The 23,051-nt window shown below is 46.1% G+C and overlaps 1 protein-coding gene across 4 annotated transcripts in view; it reads left to right on the top strand.

Annotated features, from left to right (window-relative positions):
• Window positions 1-23,051, top strand: part of POU2F1 (POU class 2 homeobox 1) — a 100,190-nt gene that overhangs the window by 63,632 nt on the left and 13,507 nt on the right. The window contains exons 4-11 of one of the 4 annotated variants that reach the window (XM_044287373.1): window positions 1,816-1,869; window positions 9,476-9,595; window positions 17,023-17,202; window positions 17,290-17,416; window positions 19,842-19,936; window positions 20,321-20,494; window positions 21,663-21,804; window positions 22,141-22,286. In XM_044287373.1, the coding sequence (XP_044143308.1) occupies window positions 1,816-1,869; window positions 9,476-9,595; window positions 17,023-17,202; window positions 17,290-17,416; window positions 19,842-19,936; window positions 20,321-20,494; window positions 21,663-21,804; window positions 22,141-22,286 (1,038 nt within the window). The remainder of the gene's footprint in view (window positions 1-1,815; window positions 1,870-9,475; window positions 9,596-17,022; window positions 17,203-17,289; window positions 17,417-19,841; window positions 19,937-20,320; window positions 20,495-21,662; window positions 21,805-22,140; window positions 22,287-23,051) is intronic. The other 3 variants (XM_044287374.1, XM_044287375.1, XM_044287376.1) reach the window with 3 other exon arrangements.

Here is a 23,051-nt window from a genome sequence, read left to right as displayed (position 1 = left end):
AGTTATGTGCCAAATCCGTCCTTTCTGTTTTCCTGCCCCTAAACGGGGCAGGAGAACAGAAAGGCTGAACGGTGATGTGAACAAAGCCTAACCTATAACAATCAATCACACAAAGGCTATATACTAAAAGCCAGGTATGTGCAAGCCAACAACCTATCCATGAGACAGGTACAGTCAGCATACCTTACAATGGCGGCCTTCAGCACTATGAGACATTCAAGACCAGCTCTCTATCCAAAAGGAAAAAAGCCAGCAAGCCTCAAAGTTGCTTGATTTGAGTTGGAAGGCTTGGGGGACCTGCGCCCCTAGATCATTATCATTAGGTTTCATGCACACGACCGTTGTTGTGTCCGTTGTTCAGTTTTCTGTGATTTTCTGTGGACCCATTGACTCAATGGGTCCGTGGAAAATTCGGAAAATGCACCATTTCTCATCCGCGTCCGTGTTTCCAGTCCATGAAAAAATAGGACCTGTCATATTTTTTTTCACGGACAACGGTTCGCGGACCCATTCAAGTCAATGGGTCCGTGAAAAAACACGGAGGCACATAGGATTGTCATCCGCATCAGTGTCCGTTTTTTTTCCCTATCATTTGCAAGGAAAACTTGACTTAGATTTTTTTTCTATTTCCTTCATGTCTGGTGATCCTCCAAAAATCACGGAAGACACATGGAAACAAAAACGGACACTGATCCTGGAACAACGGAACCCTGTTTTGTGGACCGTGAAAAAATACTGTCGTGTGCATGAGGCCTTAGGGTGACAAAAATGTAAAAAAAATTTGGGGGGATGCCAGCTAACTCTTTTCTCACTGCTTAGGAGGGCTGCATAAACATTTTCAGTTTTCTAATTTTCCTAAAATTATATTAAATAACCTTTCTATACTGTTTTTGTCATGTAAACTCATTTGCATAAACTTGGGCATTTGGGAAAGACATGCAAATTAGCAGAATCTGCCTTGTTTTTCAGCTGAAACACTATTTGCATGTCTTTCCCATATGCCCAGGTTTATGCAAAAAATGCAAAAATAATAGGCAAGTATGGATGATAGATGGCATGATAAGGATTAAGAATGGCTATATACAATAAGTGAGAAAATATTATAGATTATCAAAAAATCTAGAATATTCGTTATTACGAAGATATAGCAATATATTCTAGATCTTCACAAATTCTCGAAGTATTAGCGATTAAAAATTTGCGATTAGAATATTTGCGCTCAACACTACTCTCTAGGTCTAGAAATCTGGTTTAATCTAAGATGAATGGGGATGAGCTGCAATCCCCCATATAACCTGTGGACAGGTGTGGCGCTGTTTTTGGAAGAAAGCAGCCATATTTTTTTTTAAAGGATCGGTGTGTGATGATAGGGGATCAGATTTTTGGTCGTGGTGATGTTAGGCGCCCGACAGGCAGCGCGTGGAGACTCTCTCGCTGCAATTGACTGACCAGGAGAGTTGAATGAGGAAAGAAGGAATCTGCTGCGTGACTAAGTGACAGAACCTATAGCCTCACACAATATGGCGGATGGCCGATGGCTTTTTCCTGATACAGGAAGGCCTCAAGCCTTGGCTACCATTGTGCAGGCTGCAGAGGTCTCTGCAATCCCGTTTTATTCATTTCCTTGAAACAGCGCCACTCTTGTCCATGGCCGTGTCTGGTATTGCAAGCATCTGGGATGGAGCTGTCATACCGGATACGACCCGTTATCGTGTCACTGTTTGTAGTCAGCCTGCCGTATCCAGCTAGCTATAAGTTTAACCCTATATGAGGTGCCGACTGACGTCACCCGCTGTGTTCTGCGCTGCATTCTAGGTCCAGCTCGCTGGCACGAGTTTACAGGCCGCTGCACAGTCCTTAAATGTACAGGTAAGCATTGGGGTGACGCCCGCCAGAGCTCTGGGGCTGTAATCCACTCAGAGCTGCTGTTCTCCCTCTTGGCTTGGAATGCTGCATGCTTGATTATTATTATAATTTTTTTTAAGACATTTTATTATTTTTAATTTTTACTATATATATAATTTTTATTTTTTTTCTTGCATTCTTATTGGCTGCCGATTTGCATGCGCTTGGACCCTAGATCCGACCTTATCTGGTACAAATCTGTTTTAATGACGATAGGCTTGAAATCCGTCTTCTAAAATCAATAAATCATGGCATTTGTAAACCTGCAGCCCCATGCAAGAAATGCCCTTTCGCCTGGGGTCTGTGGTCAAATCTGACCAGACTAGTTCCTCCCAGTACCTGGCAGCTACGTGCTCTATGGCAGAGGAGCTTCTCCTTCCAGCTCCCCCGTACACATGCATGAGCCCTTGTGCTTTGTGGGCCCATTTTTGATATTTGCCTTAGGACCCCTTCTCCTATATGTACGTCACACAAACCCTATTCATGACGTCTGCTGCTGGCCATCACCTATAGAGCCAACAATGCAATACGTGGACAGGCCAAGTCGCCACAGCCGCATTGTTCTCGGCTACCCCTAGTCTAGAAACCCCTCCATGCGACCTAATCGGGTTAGAATCCCCCTTTAAATCAAACACTCTGTGCATGCAGTGATCTTTTCCCCTGGTTTGCACCTCAGGACCCTGTGGGAGCTTGGATGTTGACTATCTTAGTTGGCACCCAGCTTTCCCAGAACTGAGTGGACATGTTCTCCTCCTGACAACCTCACGTGCAGACAGCGGTCTGTAGGCTTCTGTACGCTCCACGGGAACACTAATGAGCAGTTTTTCATCTGCAAACATTGTCGTCCTGATGGGTGGAGGGGAGCGGCATACCGGGGACATGGCTGCCGATCTCCTGGCAATGCAGCCGAGGTGCGGTGCCACGGTCTCGGAGCCAGTTCGACAGAGCCCCCCCCCCCCCCCCCGAGCTTGTTACCCCCTCATTTCTCTAAATGCATTCTCATTCGTACGGGGGTCCCTGCCGCAGGGCACCGCGCGCGCTCCGAAAACGCTGAGATAATGGAGAGGTCACTTATTGTTTTGCACAGGGGTCGGGTGAGCTGAAGGGACTCGGGCGACACTTACCTATTTGAAAGCGAGCCAGCCTTTCATAGACTACAATGGGTTATGAATCCCCCCGAAACGGCACTAAAAAGGAAAGTAGATGGGGGGGGGGGGGGAGCGGTTACTATGCAGCTACAGTGACCTTCCATTTCCAGTGAAAGAAGGTTGAAAATTGTCTGTCGTTGCCATGGTAAAACTTTTTTTTTTTTTTTGACCCCCCCTCCATCCCTTCTCAAGAGGGATGTTGGCAAACAGGCGGCATCTCCGGAGCCGAATGTTTACTGTCCTGTACTGTAATTATCTCCGAATGACTGGCAGAATTAATCAGAGCGTTATGCTAATTAGCCCGCTCTGCAGTCCCTGAAACAGGTGGTGGAAAATATGCAAATTAATGCAGAATTCAACTGTTCGGCCTAACCGGTTTTAATTACCATGAGATGTGCACGCTCTCTTCTCGCCCCGTCATCTGTCCTCCTGACTACAGCATTTCACCCAGGCCTGTGACTACTCTCCATCACACCTTCTCCCCACTTGCTGCCAGGCGGTAGCACTGCAATGTATTGCGCAGAGGTCAATCATGAGTGACAGGAGGAGTAATCCAGTCCCTGACCTCCCCCCCCCTCTCCAATCACTACTGTCACTTGTCTCCAGTGCTGGAAATCTCTCTGCTTTAATTACTGTCTACTGCTCCTTTAAGAAATGTTTTACTGTAGTGGGTTCAGTGTGGGCGGCAGTCACGAAAGGGTTAAATGCGAGAGCGTGAGGAGTGAAAGAAGCAAACATCTTGCTATTTGCACGCTCAGACTTCAGCATTGTCAAGGAGTCGCACAAGGTGAGGAATGATTAATGTCTATGACAGACGGAAGATGTGTATGGAGGAAGGAAAGTGACAACTGCTGGGAGCGCATATCTGATTGACAAAAACAGTTCATTCAGCCCATACAGTAATAGAACTACTATAATACTGCCTCCTATGTACAAGAGTGTAACTAGTATAATACTGCCTCCTGTGTACAAGAATATAACTACTATAATACTACTCCTATGTACAAGAATATAACTACTATAATACTACTCCTATGTACAAGAATATAACTACTATAATACTACTCCTATGTACAAGAATATAACTACTATAATACTGCTCCTATGTACAAGAATAGAACTACTATAATACTGCCTCCTATGTACAAGAATAGAACTACTATAATACTGCCTCCTATGTACAAGAATATAACTACTATAATACTGCTCCTATGTACAAGAATATAACTACTATAATACTGCTCCTATGTACAAGAATATAACTACTATAATACTGCCTCCTATGTACAAGAGTGTAACTAGTATAATACTGCCTCCTGTGTACAAGAATATAACTACTATAATACTACTCCTATGTACAAGAATATAACTACTATAATACTACTCCTATGTACAAGAATATAACTACTATAATACTACTCCTATGTACAAGAATATAACTACTATAATACTACTCCTATGTACAAGAATATAACTACTATAATACTGCCTCCTATGTACAAGAATAGAACTACTATAATACTGCTTCTTATGTACAAGAATATAACTACTATAATACTGCCTCCTATATACAAGAATAGAACTACTATAATACTGCCTCCTGTGTACAAGAATATAACTACTATAATACTGCTCCTATGTACAAGAATATAACTACTATAATACTGCTTCTTATGTACAAGAATATAACTACTATAATACTGCTCCTATGTACAAGAATATAACTACTATAATACTGCTCCTATGTACAAGAATATAACTACTATAATACTGCTCCTATGTACAAGAATATAACTACTATAATACTGCTTCTTATGTACAAGAATATAACTACTATAATACTGCTCCTATGTACAAGAATATAACTACTATAATACTGCTTCTTATGTACAAGAATATAACTACTATAATACTGCCTCCTATGTACAAGAATATAACTACTATAATACTGCCTCCTATGTACAAGAATAGAACTACTATAATACTGCCTCCTGTGTACAAGAATATAACTACTATAATACTGCTCCTGTGTACAAGAATATAACTACTATAATACTGCTATGTACAAGAATATAACTACTATAATACTGCTCCTATGTACAAGAATATAACTACTATAATACTGCTCCTATGTACAAGAATATAACTACTATAATACTGCTCCTATGTACAAGAATATAACTACTATAATACTGCTCCTATGTACAAGAATATAACTATTATAATACTGCCTTCTATGTACAAGAATAGAACTACTATAATACTGCCTCCTGTGTACAAGAATATAACTACTATAATACTGCTCCTGTGTACAAGAATATAACTACTATAATACTGCTCCTGTGTACAAGAATATAACTACTATAATACTGCTCCTATGTACAAGAATATAACTACTATAATACTGCTCCTATGTACAAGAATATACTATAATACTGCATCCTATGTACAAGAATATAACTATTATAATACTGCTCCTATGTACAAGAATATAACTACTATAATACTGCTCCTATGTACAAGAATATAACTACTATAATTCTGCTCTTATGTACAAGAATATAACTACTATAATACTGCTCCTATGTACAAGAATATAACTACTATAATACTGCTCCTATGTACAAGAATATAACTACTATAATACTGCTCCTATGTACAAGAATATAACTACTATAATACTGCCTCCTATGTACAAGAATATAACTACTATAATACTGCTCCTATGTACAAGAATATAACTACTATAATACTGCTCCTATGTACAAGAATATAACTACTATAATACTGCTCCTATGTACAAGAATATAACTACTATAATACTGCTCCTATGTACAAGAATATAACTACTATAATACTGCTCCTATGTACAAGAATATAACTACTATAATACTGCTCCTATGTACAAGAATATAACTACTATAATACTGCTCCTATGTACAAGAATATAACTCCTATAATACTGCTCCTATGTACAAGAATATAACTACTATAATACTGCTCCTATGTACAGGGATATAACTACTATAATACTGCTCCTGTGCAGAAGGTGGTGCAGCTTGGATAATTTTTCTCTTCCCTGGGTTTTCATCATGTCGGTGTGAAGATTCCTTGGATTTGAGGTGTTGCCCATCATTCTGATGCAGTTCTGTTTGGGGACTTGTTCGGTCCCGTTCCCTGTACTTTTGTCGCGTTGCCCCGCTCCCTTCTCCCTCCAGCACAGATCAGATGCACACTCATGGTGAGCAGGCGCGATACAGCAGAACGTCTGTGCGTTTCCCAGTCCCAATCACTCACATTATGACATGTAAATGGGAGTTTGCGGGCGGAGAGCTCCCCGGAGGAGCGCGCTCATGAGTGGTAATGCTTCTCTCCCAGCCGACAAATCAATTTTATCTCCTGTTTTTATGTATATTCATTGTGACTGCGAGAAATGTCTTCATTAGGCCAAATTACATGGTGCATTTAAGGGGCCCTGGTCTCTGAGGACGAGGCGGCACTTCTCCGCCTCGCAGCCCCTCGTCTTCTCGGAAGTCTCTGTATGAACGCTGGATTGCAGAGTAGTGGTAGTAGAGAATACGTGCACGCTTGGCATGAACAAAGCATGCATGTGTATGGGGAGCCCGAAGGAATGTCTGTTGGCTCACAAATAGGGCATCTGTCAGCAGATTTGTACCTGTTTTATGTGCACTTGGCATCTGAAGCCATCTGTGTTGGTCCCATGTCCATATGTGCCCACATTGCTGAGAAAAATGTCAAATATATGCAAATGAGCCTCTAGGAGCAATGGGGGTGTTGCCATTGCACCTAGATGCTCCACTCTCTGCAACTTTCATCCCTCTCCACTATGATTGACAGGTCCAGTTGTGATGACATTTACGCTGCTTGGTTTTGTCAAAGGGGAGAGGAGGTGGCAGTGGCAGAGACTACTGTTTGGTCTCTACAGCTTGTTTGGAAACCAATGTGTTTCCATGGTTACAGACTACAAGTAAACCCAGTGTAGTCTGATGCTGCGGTCACATTCTACTTGCTTTGCTTCCTTTTTTGATTGTCTAGCGCAGGCGTGCTCTACCTGCGGCCCTCCAGCTGTTGCAAAACTACAACTCCCACCATGCCCCGCTGTAGGGTGATAGCTGTAGGCTGTTTGAGCATGCTGGCAGTTGTAGTTTTGCAACAGCTAAAGGGCCGCAGGTTAAGCTTGCCTGGTCTACGTTATCGTGAGGAGGGTTGGGTGAGTAGTCCAGGACTGTGGGGTTAGAGTACACAGAGTGTGTTTGCGGTCTGTCGCCATAACGATGCATTGGTCTGCAGCAGTGCTGTATACACAAAGCTGTCGGATTTATTATGCTTATCAAGTGAGAAGTTTTAAAGTGAGCCAGCAGGATCAGTCCTATTAAATCAGGCATACTGCCTGGTAGGGTTGATCCTGCTGGTGGAAACCATACGGGTCTGTTAGTTGCAGCCTTCCGGAGATCATACGTATGTATTTTGAGGTTTGCAAAATGCGGATCTGCCAAAAATATGGGTGACGTTCAGACATATGGATGCAGACGGCACACCGCGGCCCCAGGTGTGCGGATCGGATGCAGAGCAAAAATGCTGTTGTGTGAATGGGGCTGTCAACCTTCCAGTGGCTTCATTTTTAATTTGAGATAGATGGAGCAATAAGTATACACACCCTGTAAGGAACAGAACGAGGCGCGGGCGATCTCCTCCCCCGTGCTGCTGCAACTTCTGGATGGGAAATGCGCGGCAAATGAGCCCCGTGTGAACCCAGTCCTGAAGCTGCTCCCTATTGGCATTGTGCACGAGGTTGGTCCGGTGTCTGGATAGAGGGAAGGGGGCGAGCTCTCTGCCGATAGACCCGGCGCGGGAAGTCGGCGCGCTCCCTGTAATGTGATTGCAGCTGAGAAGTCTATTAGTATTAAGTGGCCTTGTCTGTGAGCAGATGGCTGCTTATACAGCCATCAAATACAAATATCATGTCGCCCGCCACCGGGGCATGTCACGCTAACAGCCTTACCATGCCTCATTCAATTACCCGCACAATGCTAATCCGCTACCTAATTATGATTTGTTTCAGCCCATCATGTAAATAACTCCTGACGAGATAAACACTGGCTGCGGGGCATTGACACGGCATGTGCCGCGCGGAAAAGGGGGGGCGTACATTGTACCGTTACACAGTGACCTGTGATCTACTGTCTGCTGCAGTATATTGGTGGTCCTACATGATGCAACATTCTACAATTTCTCACAACCTCTGCATGCTGTAAGTGAATGGAAACCTCCCTGCATAGATCGGAGCTTTTCTAGCTTGCCTCGATTTTTCAGCCGCTGGGATCTGGACAAAGAGCGTTTCCAATCGCTGACCAAAAAAAAGAAATGAGGAAATGTAACGGAAAAAAACTTGCAGAGCGTTTCATTGTACAGGGATTAATCCTTACCCGAAAGTGAAAAACTATAAAAAAAAAAAAAAAGCTTTATGGGGAAGAGGCACACAATGCCTCATGCCTCCAAAATGTCAGACTTGTAGTGTAAGTTCTGTAGATAGTACTGACCACGAGAAAGTAACCAGAACCTCCTTTAATTCAGGGATGTAGCCATGTTGTAGTCGAAAAGTTGCATGTGAGGGTGTGTAGACTTTTGCAAACATTGTGTTGTCTCAGCCCAACGCATCTCAAATGAATAGTGAAGCAACGATGGACGCCATCTTGATTAGAAACACTGGTCTGCTTCTGTAATTTTTATTTACTTTTGCAGATCTGTGCGTCTCCATGGTGACAGACAACAAACAAACCCAGTGTGCGGCGGTCTGATCAGGCAGGAGAGAAGTGATATGAGACTGCAGGGTCAGACTATACATATGGAAACGCATAGATTCCACATGTGGGCACAAACGGTCCAAACCTTTCTCAGGATAGGTCCATCAGTATCTGATCGGAGGGGGTCCAACACCCGGGACCACCGCTGATCAGCTGTTTTGAGAAGGTAGGGGCTCATGCCTGGTATCCCGCTCAGCCCCATTCACTTCTATGGGGCTGGGCTGGGCCTAGGCCAGGTGACGCATCAATGTGTTGTCGCTGGCCTAGGAAAAGCTGAGAGAAGGCCGCGCTGCTCACAGGAGCGCTGATGGCTTCTCAAACAGCTGGTTGGCGGGGGTCGCGGATGTCGGACCCCCGCTGATGACCTATCCAGAGGGTGGAGCATCAGTATAAAAATCTTGGAAAACCCCTATAATCTGAGAGATTTGTAAGTTTGCGGGGGGAAAAAAATGGTTGCAAAAGTATACATACCCTTTAAGGCGAGCATGCCCGTGTCCGCTGTGTGATGGGAGCGGTTTTTTTTTTTGGCATGAGCGATGTGCGTGTGGTGGGAGGGCTGCAGCACTTCTCTGAGTAATCAAGGCTTCTATGTTGTAGACTAAATTCAAAGAAGAACCTGGGGAGCCTCCGCAAGCGGTCCAGCCTTCCCAGCAACCCTCCTTGCAGGCGGCCATACCCCAGACACAGCTTATGGTGGCCGGTGGACAGATCACTGGGGTAAGCTAACCCAATGCACTGTTGATTTGAGGATTCGAGGCCGGGGCTGCAAGGCAGACTGGCGTAAAATCGCAACGCGCAAGCGAAATGTTTATGCCGGCGGTATCGCATTTACGTTGGAGTTAGCACGCAGCAGTGAGTGGTGCCTTATGGCGCCTTTATTTATCAGAGTTTGGCACTTTATATAAATGATGTCACAAGGTGGCGCCGTCTATCATGGTCACGGCAACAAAGTCTGCCCTGTAGTCCAGCCTTGTGGATAGAAGGAAACGTACTGCGGGGAAGGAATTCGATTGAAGCTGGCAACATAACCCTGTGAGAATAATACTATTACTGCCACAGCTTCTAACTGACCGTATGGCTGGTGACAGTTGAAGAATTAGACTGAGCGTGTGCGACCACCTGACCGGAGGTGGACAAGAAAAAAAGACAGCAGGTGGCGCCATACAGATAGATTTTATTGAATAACTCAGAGGCTATGCTAAGTTTTTAATTTCATGCATTTACAGAAGAATGTAGAATATTTCTCATGGGAGAACCCCTTTAAGTACAAACAGCCCCTGCTTTGGAGGACCCAAGACATGCATTCACTTGTAATACTGCATTACTCCAGCAGAGGCCGCTGCAGGGAAAACGAGAGACTTCCTGTGGTAATATCCTCCCTATGTCAGGGAGTCCAGGAGTCAGACCGCTCCTTTTAAGGGATGAGAGATGTGTTTTTTTTGTTTTTTTTTTGTTTTTTTTCCCCCCACCCCTTTAAGGAGGAAAATCGTAGTATAAACCTGATCTATCTGTTCCACCACTTTTCTGTGTTTCTGAAGTGTTTTTTTTTCTTTTTTCTTTGTTCTTGGAGACAATTTTTCTGCCATATTTTTATTTTATTTTTTAATTCCTGCGATACTGGAATAAGTTCTGTCATCTCCACAGATTGATGCCTGAAATAATTAATATTTCCAGACTTTGCAGTCATCTGTTAAGTAGTCGGTGCCAAATGTGTGAAATGCGTTGGGTTGCAATCTGTCAATGTGCAATGCAAAATTGGAAAGAAAGTGGGGGGGGGGGGCTTGACTGTTCTGGGATGTGGAGGTTAACCCATTATCAGTCTGATTTGTGGGACTGGAGGACGGATGATTTTTGCGGAGGGTTTGGGGTGATGCCGGTGTACAGGATTCATTGGTCACTTTGCAGAAAGAGCAGTGCATTGTGGGCGCTCGGATGACCGGTGCACAATCGGGGCCACATGTGGGACAGCAGGTGGAGTCAGGCTGCTGTCTGTTTCCAAGGGTAACCAACCAGCGACGGCTCCTGGGCAGGAGAATAGGGATTAGACTTTGCTCTGCTGAGGGACGGAGCTGTCTGCGTAGACTTGAGCCGTCACCCTGGGGATCGAGGAGAGGCATGGAGGTACTCGTGGAACCTGTGTCCATGATGATGATTTCATATCCGTGCGTGCAAAATCGTGCATCGCTTGAACAAAAGGATCGGGCATGTTGAAATCCCACAGCCCCATCCTTCTTTGCCACAAACTCTCTCGTTAGGGACACGCCCATACACATTGGGTGGGCAGCTGGTCTCGCTGTAAGGGCTCGTTCACACGACCGTATGGCTTTTTCAGTGTTTTGCGGGCCGTTTAATGGATCCGTTTTTTGTTTCAGTAGTGTTTCCGGTTCCTTTCCGTTTTTCCGTATGGCATATACAGTATACAGTAATTACATAGAAAAAATTGGGCTGGGCATAACATTTTTAATAGATGGTTCCGCAAAAACGGAACAGATATGAAAGACATACGGAGAACATTCCGTATGTGTTCTGTTGACTTGAATGGAGCCCCGGAACGTGATTTGCGGGCAATAATAGGACATGTTCTATCTTTGAACGGAATGGAAATACGGAAACAGAATGCATACGGAGTACATTCCGTTTTTTTGCGGAACCATTGAAATGAATGGTTCCTTATACGGAACTCAAAAAATGTTCATGTGAACGACCCCTAAGGCCTCATGCACACGAACGTATTTTCTTTCCGTGTCTATTCCGTGTTTTTTTTTTTTTGCCATTCATTTCAATGGGTCTGCAAAAAGTTACTCCGTGTGCATTCGGCTTCCGTATTTCCGTTCCACAAAAATATAGAACATGTCCTATTAAGGTATTCACACGTCTGCAAAATGGCTCTACAATTTTGCGGAACAGGTGCGGACCCTTTCATTTTCACGGTCGTGTGCATGAGGCCTAAGGCTTCTTCAGCCTTACAAACTGTTACTAAGGCCTCATGCACACGACCGTGCCGTTTTTTTGCGGTCTGCAAAAAACGGAAGCAACCAGAGTATCTTCCGCAATTTGCGGAACGGCCGGCCCATTGTAGAAATGCCTATTCTTGTCCGCAAAACTGACAAGAATAGGACAGGTTATATGTTTATTTTTTTGCGGGGCCACGGAATGGTGCAACGGATGCGGACAACACACGGAGTGCTGTCCGCATCTTTTGCGGCCCCATTGAAGTGAATGGGTCTGCACCCAAGCCGAAAAAAATGTGGCTCGGATTCGGACCACAAAAACTGTCATGTGCATGAGGCCTAAAGAGAGAGGAGACGTAGCGAATGATGGCGGCTTCCGAACGAGGACTTAAAACGCGTCCAGTGCACAGATAGGATCATCCCGACGCCCCATCGTCTCACTGTGTGGCCGATCTGCGGCTTCTGCAGGTTTTCATAATTCCTCCCTGTTCGAAGCTTGAAGTGGTGGATCGGGGAAGAAAGGTGCCGCGTTCTGCGCCCTCCTCGCTCCGCGTTCTGCTTATTCATCCGCAATGAGATTACTGACAATCTCACACGTTGATGGGAGCCGCCGCCGCAGCATTATTATACAATTGTAGCTGATAAGTGTCAATGAGCTCGCTGCGTGTGGCTGGGGGCGAGCGGCGGGGGTGCCATTGTGGAGGAGAGGTGTGTTGGATGCATGTCGAAAGAGCCGCCGCTCCATAGTACAGCGCGTTTCTTCTGTTCTGAGATTTTTCAGCTATGTAGAATAAAAGCATACCTGTCGTGTGCAAGCCGACGCGCGACACGTTCTTGCAGGGTGCGCGCCATTTTGCAACCTTTTTATTGCTGTACTGTATCTACGATAAATCAGCTTTACGAATAAACTTGATTAATGAAAGGCTTCTATTATTAGCCCCTGTGCAGACCAGTGCGTCTCCTCATACATTCTATGGGGGGGGTAAAGGAAAACTGGCTTAGTTGCCCATAGCTTTTTCTGGAAAATACAAGGTGGAATCTGATCGGTTGCTATGGGCAACTAAGCCAGTTCTCCTTTATTTCAGTTTTGATAAATCTCCCCCCTATGTGTCTGATCTCCCGTCTATAACCCCACTTTGACTGTCTGTAAGTTGTCAAGAAGAGATGTTATACAGGGTTGCAGGATCAGACTACGCAGGGTTTGTTTGTAGTCTGTAACCATGGAGACCATGCAGAGAAGCAGTGGACACTTTGTATAAACAAAAGTCTGTATAAAGTTGTTTTTTTTTATGAAGACTATATACAATTTTATTTTATTTTGGGCTATATTGGAGCAATAAACAAAGCGTGGTTGCAAAGGTTTACCCATCCGTCACAGAAACGTAAGGTGGTCCCTATTGGCGCTCGCAGATATCTGGACACAAACACTGACGGGAAAAGCGGTGGATCTAGTCTTAGAGCGAGGTCTGTGGTGTCCTGTCCTCTCCTTTTTGGCCATGTTTACGGAATAATTGGGAAGTCATGGCTGATAAGCGGTTCCGCGGTTATCTCCAACAATTCAGTCTACAAAGGAACTTCTCCATTGGAGATTAAGTTGTCTATTTCATGTGGCCACCTTTTCAATAGTGAATGTCCACCATTTAACACTTTTTTTTTTTATTTATTTATTTTTTGTTGTATTTAATTATTTATTTTATAACTTTTTTCCGATACTGGGCTCCAAATTCCCTGATTACGTGCTCTCTGCTGCAGCCACCACTAGGGGGAGCCTAGAAGCTTATTTCCTACAATGTATACATTCAATAATAAAAACGTATGCAGTGAGCTCCCTCTAGTGGTGGCTGCAGGCAGCAAGAAATGTGTAATTTAAAGGGCTTATCCAACACCTCAAGATTCTTGACTGACTTTATCGTTCCCTGTATACTGGCCTTCAGCCATGACGTCCCGATGGTGACATGTGACCTGTCGACACCAGTGATTGGTTGCAGGTGGAGGGGGGTGGGTAAAGTGTGTCATATGTTTATTAATGACAAGTGGGTGACAGGCCCTGAAAATGGCTGCACCACAATAAATATCCGAGTGCCCTTTAAGACAGGATTAAAAAGCCGCAGCTGAAGTCCCTTCATGCTTTTAAGTTTTTTATATTTTTTTTGTTTAATCCGCCTGAACCCCAGACCTGTAATTTCGTCGTCGTTTCCCACCGCCTGATCCGATGTGAACCCCCAGCACTGGCAGAAGGTAACAATCTGCAGCCTCCGGCATGCTGTTTTCTTCACACTGACATTTTTGTATGTTATGAAAAATCATACATATTTTCTTCAGTGTCGCGCTCGTCTCTCAAGAACGTAAGAATTGAATTGACTGGGAGACGCGAGCTCTGCTACAAACCCCGCGTTTTCTGATTTGGTCTCTGAGATTTTGCGGCTAGCTTTTATTCTGTTCACATTTTGAAGCGTGCAGTCCCATTTACTAAGCGGTCTGCATGAGACCGCTTGGACCTCCAGCAATCCACTGCAATCAGCAGGAAGGAACCTGGCACCAAGTCTTCAGTTCTCCAACAGCGCCACCACCGGAGAAAGGGGAGTATTGCATGGCGCCCATTGAAAGCTGGCTCCTCCAGAGAGAGGAGCTGGAGGTTGGCTCAGAAGGGTGATTTTGTGATAAAGGAGCCTCCACCGTTGGTTTCCTCCGTGACCAGGTTCTAGCGCAGGCATCCTCAAACTGCGGCCCTCCAGCTGTTGTAAAACTACAACTCCCACAATGCCCTGCTGTAAGCTGATACCTGTAGGCTGTTCGGGCATGCTGGGAGTTGTAGTTTTGCAACAGCTGGAGGGCCGCAGTTTGAGGATGCCTGTTCTAGCGGATGATCTGCTCAAACACTGTAGTGATAGGTCCCTCATTGATCGTACGCTGATCTGATGATGTCACGCCCTATGTATGTGATGTCATCTATGGGTGATGTCCACACCGCGGATCTACCTAAATCCAGAACGTTTTACAGTACCAGCAGTGCGGATAAGAGGGAATCTCATCTGTGCTACGGAAAAAATGTATCTGCGTTTTAAATTGACCTACGGTGCGGATTTATGTGAATACCGCATATCTCCCCCTTTACAATCCAGAGGATGAAATTTGCTGCAAAATATGTCTGAAGAAATCCACTCTGCTGCCCCAGAATGCATTTCCCAGGGATCTTCATGCTTGTGTGAATTCATCCGCTCTACAATTAATTTTGGGAATGGCGAGAGGTCAGAGGCTCGTGGCGCCTCATCACCTGCAGGAATATGACCTGGGTCTATCAGCAATTTACAGCGATGGAGACCTCAGCGCAAGTAATCTGCCTACATCCCTGGGTGGGACTGTCCTCTGCTGGACCCCAATGGAATGTGCCCCTTCACCCGCCATTGCCTTGTCAGTGAATGGAAACATTCCAACTTCTACCAATGTGTGACTTGTAGGACGTGGCGGATTTGCTGCAACTTTTGTGCCATACACGTGGCTGGGACTGATATTCCCAGCATATTCTGCTGCTCAAATACAGATTTTCCATAAGACTTTTCAGTTCAATGTATAGGGGTGAAACCTGCTGTCGTTCCACAGCAAGATCCGCAAAAGTGCGACGGAAACGTTCAGCCGCGGGTGGACCTACCCGGACTCTTAAATCTGCCCCTAGTAATGAGCCGTGCAGCTGTGGCAGCGGGACAGGTTCTCAGCCTCCAATATAAGACTCTGTTCACACGTGGTGTAAAACCTGCTCATTTCTTGTGGAAATTGACTTAATATAATCTTATAGGCGGAAAAAATGTGCAACTCATGGGGGACATTTACTAAGCATTTTGCGCCAGAACTATGGTGTAAAATGCGCCAAAAAGTAGGCATTTTTGATTTGCGCCAAATAGATCAGCAGTCGTCTTCACCGTAAAGCATGCATGACGCCAGGAATGTTATAAATGTCAGTGGGCGGGGCTCTAAAATTGGCGCGTATTACGTCTCATTTATCATCTCCCTCATTGGCAGAAATTACTCAAATTGTTGCGGACAATTAGGCCGGCTCATGTGGTGGCGGGTTGTGTAAAAAGTCTCATTTTGGCAGAAAGGTGCGACTTCTTGTCAAAAGTTGCATTCGTGAAAAGAAAACCAACTCGTCGTGGGAACAAGTGACAGGTAAGTATTGGAACAGGAGGCCTTTATTTTTTTTTCTAATATAAATGAGCGAAACGGCGTTCAACAAAACAATAACGTTCCGAGTCTAAGACAAAAGACGCAATTTACCAGTGGAAATATCGCAAATATGCTTCAAAACTCGCAAGCGCAGTCTGGCGGGGTTGGCTGAAATGGCTCATTTCTGTTTAAAAAAAAAAAAGTGCCATTTTCGTGCTATTCGAGTTAAACTGTCGATAATCGAGAGAAATAGGCGAATAATCAAGTTTATATATATTTAAAAAAAGTCTGATTTTTATAAGTGCAGTGCGCCTCTGATATGGGGTGAAACAAATCGCTGCTTTTCGTTTGTAAGATTAGTATTTTTTTGGCGCGCGTTACGCCATTATTGATGAACGTCCCCCATGCTGTACAGTTCCAGGCGCACTTTTCCTACTTTTCGCTGCTGCTCTGGATGAGCTGTGGAATTTGGATGCAGAATTTCTTCATAGACGTCAATGCACTAAAATCCGCAACTCGAATCTGAAATTCTGCAGCTAAAACTGCAACAAAAAAAAAACACCTTTCTTTAAAAACCGACTCTAGTGCGAATATTGTGAAGTGTATTTTTTTGCAGTGGACGCTGTAGTTGTAGTATAAGTGCTCATGCCCACGACCGTTGCCCCGCATACGGCAGGTACGCAATACACTGGGCACCGGCCGTGTGCATTCCGCATCACGGATGCAGTCCCGTTAGCTTGAATGGGTCCGCAAATCCTGAGATGCGGTGCGGAATGGAAGTACTACGGAGTGCTTCCGTGGGGTTCCGTTCTTCCATTCTGCAAAAAAGTAGTGCATGCAGCCCGTGTATTGCGGACTGCAATTTTTGGTCCGCAGCACGGGCACTGAGCGCTTACGCTCGTGGATATGAGCCCTAACTCTGAGACTGCCCCGACATGCTGGGGTTTGTAGTTCTGCTGTTTTTTCCTATGCTGTCTCCTTCCGTTACATAGTCTTAGTGCACTGATGACTTTCTTCTTCCTTTTTTTGAAGTTAACACTGACGCCGACTCAGCAACAGATGCTCCTACAACAGGCGCAGGCACAGCTGCTGGCAGCCGCCGTACAGCACTCCGCAAGCCAGCAGCACAGCGCCGCTGGCGCCACCATCTCAGCCTCTGCTGCTACCCCAGTGACACAGATACCTTTCCCCCAGCCACTACAGATTGCATCGGTCAGTAGTACGCGCCATATTGTCTTGTGTTGTATGAAGCGCATGAGAAAAATGCATCTGATCCCAGGATTTGTCTTTTTTCTCTAGGATCTGCAACAGTTACAGCAACTTCAGCAGCAAAATCTTAACCTGCAGCAATTTGTACTGGTGCATCCGACGACCAACATGCCGCCAGCGCAATTCATCATCTCACAGACGCCACAGGGGCAACAAGGTGCCAGCGTGTTCTGTATTTGTATATTGCAAGGGGAAATAGCGAAATGTGTCCCACTGCAGCCGGAGTCTGCTGCTTTGCTGTTCACTCTCGGGCTGCTGCACCTTGTGTGTCCTGCTGGTTCAGGGTCTGAGTGTGAATATGGCCTCACGGTTAAATGGATTTGAGCAGTTGTCCAAGACAGGCAGTCGGGTTACAGCTCTCATTAAGACGCCATGATGTGATTGCTTGCTTTGACCAACTGCTCTAATTTTTTTTCCGCATTAATTTTTGGGGGTGACATTTACTGTACAAGGCTTTTCAGGACCCAGCGAGTCTTGCAGACATGCCCTGATTATACAGATCTGTAGGAGGAAGTTTGTGATATACTTGCCATCCCGAAGTTGCACGGATCGTTCATTTCAAGAACCAGATCAGATGCGACGATTCCGGCTTCGGCTGGCGTCACATCCATTACCAGGTTTCCAGCCTGGGCTACGGACGGGATGGACAGGACCAGAACTATTACTCTTTCTGGCGCATGAGCAATACTCCTGAATCCACCTCGTCTGCACATGCGCCAGAGAGAGGAATCGCTCTAGCCCCGTCCACATCGGAAGTGACGTCCCGTCCAAATCCCAGGCAGAAAACCTGCTGAAGGACGTTATGTCACTTGACCAGATTCCTTGGAGGCCGATCCGTGGAACTTCAGAACAGTAATGGCGTGTTTACACATGCTGGCTGACCAAGCAATGATTGGAACGGTTCCTTCCCGATAATTGCCTGCTCGTCAGAAGAGGTGAAGGCTGCATTTACATGAAGCAGTCCCCTCCACTGTATTGCTGCAGCAATCGCTTGTCCCCACACATCTATTGTTTCTGGGCAGCAGATCGCCGTTTCCATAGCGCAATCTACTGTGCAGGAATGATAGACGGTTATGTCACCCAATGAACGGGCTGGTTTATCATGTGATCGACAGCAGCTTTACGGGGGCTAATTATGGGAAACAAGCCTTACTACATTAATTACCAATAGCAATACTGTGTAAAGGTACCTTAAAGGGGTTGTGCGGCTTCAGAGCTGAACCCGGACATATCCCCTTCCTCACACAGGCAGCCCCTCTGTTACAGCGCAGAGCACAGGCTTCTTTATCTACACTGCTAGGTGGGAGCTTCCACCTAGCAGTGTTCCTGGTGACGTCACCGGCTCTGATGGGTGGGCTTTAGCGACGCTCGCTAAGACCCGCCCATAAGTGTAGGTGATACCACCGAGCTCACTGCTGGGCGGAAGCCTCTGCCTAGCTTTACCCGTAGAGAGCCCGGTACGTCACCAGATCTCCAGAATAAACCTTTGCCCTGCGTGATTCAGCGCAAGGGGAGAGCATCGGAGGGGCGGCCTGGCTGACAGCGGGGATATGTCCGGGTTCAGCTCTCAACCCAGACGAACCCTTTTCCTTCTGGAGACGAGTTATGTGTAAATAAGGTGGGTTTGCCGGGCCCCAGACATCCCCTTTAATGTCAAACAGAATTCCATACAACAAAGTACACGACTGTAGTACTAAAGGGAACTGGAAAGCTACTAAAATGGCCTTTACCGGCCATCTCTACCAAAGCGCTCGAGCCAGCCGTACGTATGAGCGAGCTTGGCCAAGCGCTCTGGACTCCTTTCCATATATACACGAGAGCCTGTGACAGCAGCCACAAAAAGATTGGTCATATTGAAATCCAAGATGTTTGACCCTTCTTTTCCCCAATATCTGCTGTTGCGATGCCCCCATACACAATAGAAGGGTGGCCAAGATAGTCTGGCAAATTAGCTCTCCTCCAGAAGGAAGACCACTGTCTCTCTAGTGCCACCTGTAGGTAGATACCCTAGACGTGTGTGTTACAGAGTAACTTCCTGTAGGTGGCACTAGAGAGCGAGCTTTGACTGGATTCTGCGCTATCGTGGTCTTGTACCGAGGAAGCAGAGGTGAGGGGGGCGACAACCAGTAATTGTAGCGGTTACAGTGCCAGGTTGTCACCCTGCGTCACCAGAATATTGCAGATTTCTATAGTCTAGGCCAGGGATGGCCCAACCAGCTGTTGTAAAGCTACAACTCCCACCATGTTTTGCTGTAGGCAGTCTGGGCATGCTGGGAGTTGTAGTTTTGCAACAACTTGAAAGCCGCAGGTTGGCCATGCCTGGTCTAGGCCTATGGAAAAGCAGAGTGATGACCTCTATGAGTTTGAGCATAGCCAGCGTGTGTTGTCACATAACACGATCACTCGGGGTGTATTCTAGTGCACTTTCACTGACATTCACCCGTCCCGGGTACATGGCTACCGGGGCGTCCGATGCTTTTTAGGGACTGCTTTCTATTAGAGGTTTGCCTTCATCTTTAGGAATATAAGAAGACGCCGGATCTACTGTGCGGATTTTTACCGTTTCTCTTCTCTCTCGCCAGGCCTCCTGCAGGCACAGAATCTCTTAACACAGCTACCTCAGCAAAGCCAAGCCAACCTCCTGCAGTCTCAACCAAGCATCACCCTCACCTCACAGGTCAGCCCCTTCCGATCTCATTAGCGCTGCAAAATGCCTCCTGCAAAAGCAGTTCTAGGAGAACGCAGTCCTGCAGTATATCCACCGATGTGCCGTGCAAGCTCTGCTACAACACCAGCCTCTTTGTATCCGAGCAGCATGGCGCTGCCTCGTGGACCGTATCACAAGAGGTTTCTTCTTTCTCCGTACACTTGACATAAAAGATGTAGCAGAGCTGAGCTTGCCTTTCAGCGGCCCGGCTTGTGTAGTGCAGTCACTTAGGATAGTCTGTGCAGTGTACCTCTGCTGGGGGGATGCACATGTGAGAGTATCTTTTACATTCTTTGTTATATTTTCTCTTCTGATATATATATATATATATATATTTTTCTTGCGCGTTTACAGCCAGCAACCCCCACTCGCACAATTGCTGCGACCCCTGTACAACATCTTCCACAGAGCCAGACGACACCAAAGCGAATCGACACTCCGAGCCTGGAGGAGCCCAGCGACCTGGAGGAGCTCGAACAGTTTGCAAAGACTTTTAAACAAAGACGCATCAAACTCGGATTCACTCAGGTAACTGCAAAGTCTCGTGTGTGTGTGGGGGATGGGGGCCGCCGAGTGAGCCTCATCCTGGCACGGTACCCACTTAACATCCCACTGCGTCTACGGAAGCATCACTTAATCAAAGGGTAACGTCTTCCTCGCCCTATAGTTTGAAAGCCGGGGTATTTTTCTCATCGGGCCCCCTGCTCTTACAGTAGCGCAGTTCTGCTGACCCCCGCACGCTTTCCTGCTCGCAAATGTAGCATTTCAGGCTGAAAGCCGATCGCAAGCACGTAACCTTTACCGTCTTAATGACTCCCCTTAAGTGCGTCAAGCAACTTTAAAGCGCATGAAGGTGGAATGCACATCCGCGGGGAGCTGCATTTGAAGCGTCTGGATCTGGTGAGGATTGTTTTTTTGGGGGGATTCGTCTATATTGCAGATTTCCGGTCTCCTCCAGTGCGTTGGTTGCTTGGCAACACCAAGTGGTAGAAGCGCTTTACATAGATGAATACGTAATTGCAGCTCTTCCATAGATATATATATTTTTCCTCCCTTTTTTTTTTTTTGTGTGCTTTTTTGAAAGCGCAAGGCCGATAACTGGGAGCGTGCTACAACAGTGGCGTCGTCCGGGGCAGATTTATAGACGGCGCAGAACTTGCCCTTGAAACCAGGCCTTAGTGCCCAGTAGGGCCCCTTCGATCTAAGAGGATAGCATTGATATAAAGTGCACGAGCCGGTGCACCATATGAATACGTCTTGCTTCTTAGGCCCCTTTCACACCAGTGAGTTTTCCCCGCGGGTGCGATGCATGAAGTCAACGCCTAACACCCGCACTGAATCCTGACCCATTCATTTCAATGGCTCTTTTTTTTTTTTTTCACGCATCACTTCTCGCAGCATGTTCTATAGTTTGCGTTTTTCACTCATAGAAGTGAATGGGGCTTCAGTGAAAAACGCGACTCATCCGAATGTTACCAGGATGCAGTCCGGGTGCAATGCGTGTCTCACTGATGGTTGCTCGGAGATGTTCACTGATTTGCACCTGAACGCAATCGTAGACAAAACGGACTGAACTTGCTTGCAAAATGGTGCGAGTTTCACTGAACGCGGGTCCTAATCCGTATCGTTCGTGTGAAAGAGGCCTTTAGTTAAAGAGCTGACCCCCTCATTAATAATCCTTTTTCTTCTCTCCTAGGGTGATGTGGGGCTTGCTATGGGCAAACTCTATGGAAATGACTTTAGCCAAACTACTATTTCTCGCTTCGAAGCCTTGAACCTCAGCTTTAAAAACATGTGCAAATTAAAGCCCCTCCTGGAGAAGTGGCTGAACGATGCAGGTGAGTGCGCGGCCGCACCGCAGGAAGGAAGAATATGGCGCAGCGATAAGAGACCTGTGATGGTCACAACCTTCTGTACAGCTGATGGCTATGAAGCCAGAGTGTCCTAGCAATCAGAGAATTCTGTCTGCCTGTAGCCACCACTAGGGGGAACTAAGGAGCTTGCTGCACACTGCATGAACATTGAAATGTGAGCTCCCCCTAGTGGTGGCTGCAGACGGACAGAATATTTCCATTTAACTCTAACTATGCAGGGGATTTGGATCTCTGTAACAAGGTATAAGAAATCATCTCAAAATTGATTCCTTCTGTCGTTTTCTCTCTCTCGCTACTCAGAGAACATCACGTCGGATTCTGCTCTTTCGAGCCCCAACGTCATGAACTCCCCAGGTCACGGGATCGAGGGGCTGAACCGCAGGAGGAAAAAACGCACCAGCATAGAGACCAACATACGCGTGGCCTTAGAGAAGAGTTTTCTGGAGGTCGGTGACAGGGGGGTGGCTTTTGTACCCGTAATAAGAAAGCTGCTTATAGCACCGAGATCTCAGCTGCTGCATCTATAGGCCTGAAACCTCAGGCTGCACTACTGAGATCCCGATGACGCGTCCGCTCCTGATTTCAGTCATTTAGAGCTTGCATGGATCTGAATGCATCCATAATGCCAGCAGTTGTTGGACGTACATGGACACGGATGGGGATCTGGACCAGGTCTCCATGAAGCTCTGCAACTGACAGAAATCAGAACATGACCTCTGCTTACGAGAATATCTGGAGTAAAATGTCTCTCCTTGCAGTCAGTGAACGAAAAGTTAATATTCAAAAGCTTTAAAACCTGCCATAGTCCTTGCGCACACAGCTGAGAGTTTGTTACAGTGTATCTGTTGGGGGCATGCCCTCTCATGAAGGAGATGTGTGCTTTGAAGGACATTGTCACAAAAGCCAGTTGTGCGAGCAGGACAGGTTTCCAGCCTCCAAATGCCAACCAGTAGGTTCCCATTCGCTGACAGCAAGCAGAGATTGTTTAAAAAAATATATAAATGTTGAGCAGCCAGGGCCGTCTTCAATTTTGATTGGACCCTGGGCAAAAATTTACTTGGGCCCCCTGGATCCCGCCTTCCCACACCTTAGCAGGCAATCACGGCCTCCACCACAACACACACACAAAAAATCCACACATCTGGTAGAGTGCAGTGAATGACTGTAAATACTTCCAGTTCTGAAGACTCCAGCGCTCAGGATCGGTTCAC

The sequence above is a fragment of the Bufo gargarizans genome, chromosome 3, assembly GCF_014858855.1.
Source record: "Bufo gargarizans isolate SCDJY-AF-19 chromosome 3, ASM1485885v1, whole genome shotgun sequence".
Classification (NCBI taxonomy): Eukaryota; Metazoa; Chordata; class Amphibia; order Anura; family Bufonidae; genus Bufo; species Bufo gargarizans.
Note: the sequence above shows the minus strand (reverse complement) of the source record. Positions and strands in the feature narration are given on the sequence as shown.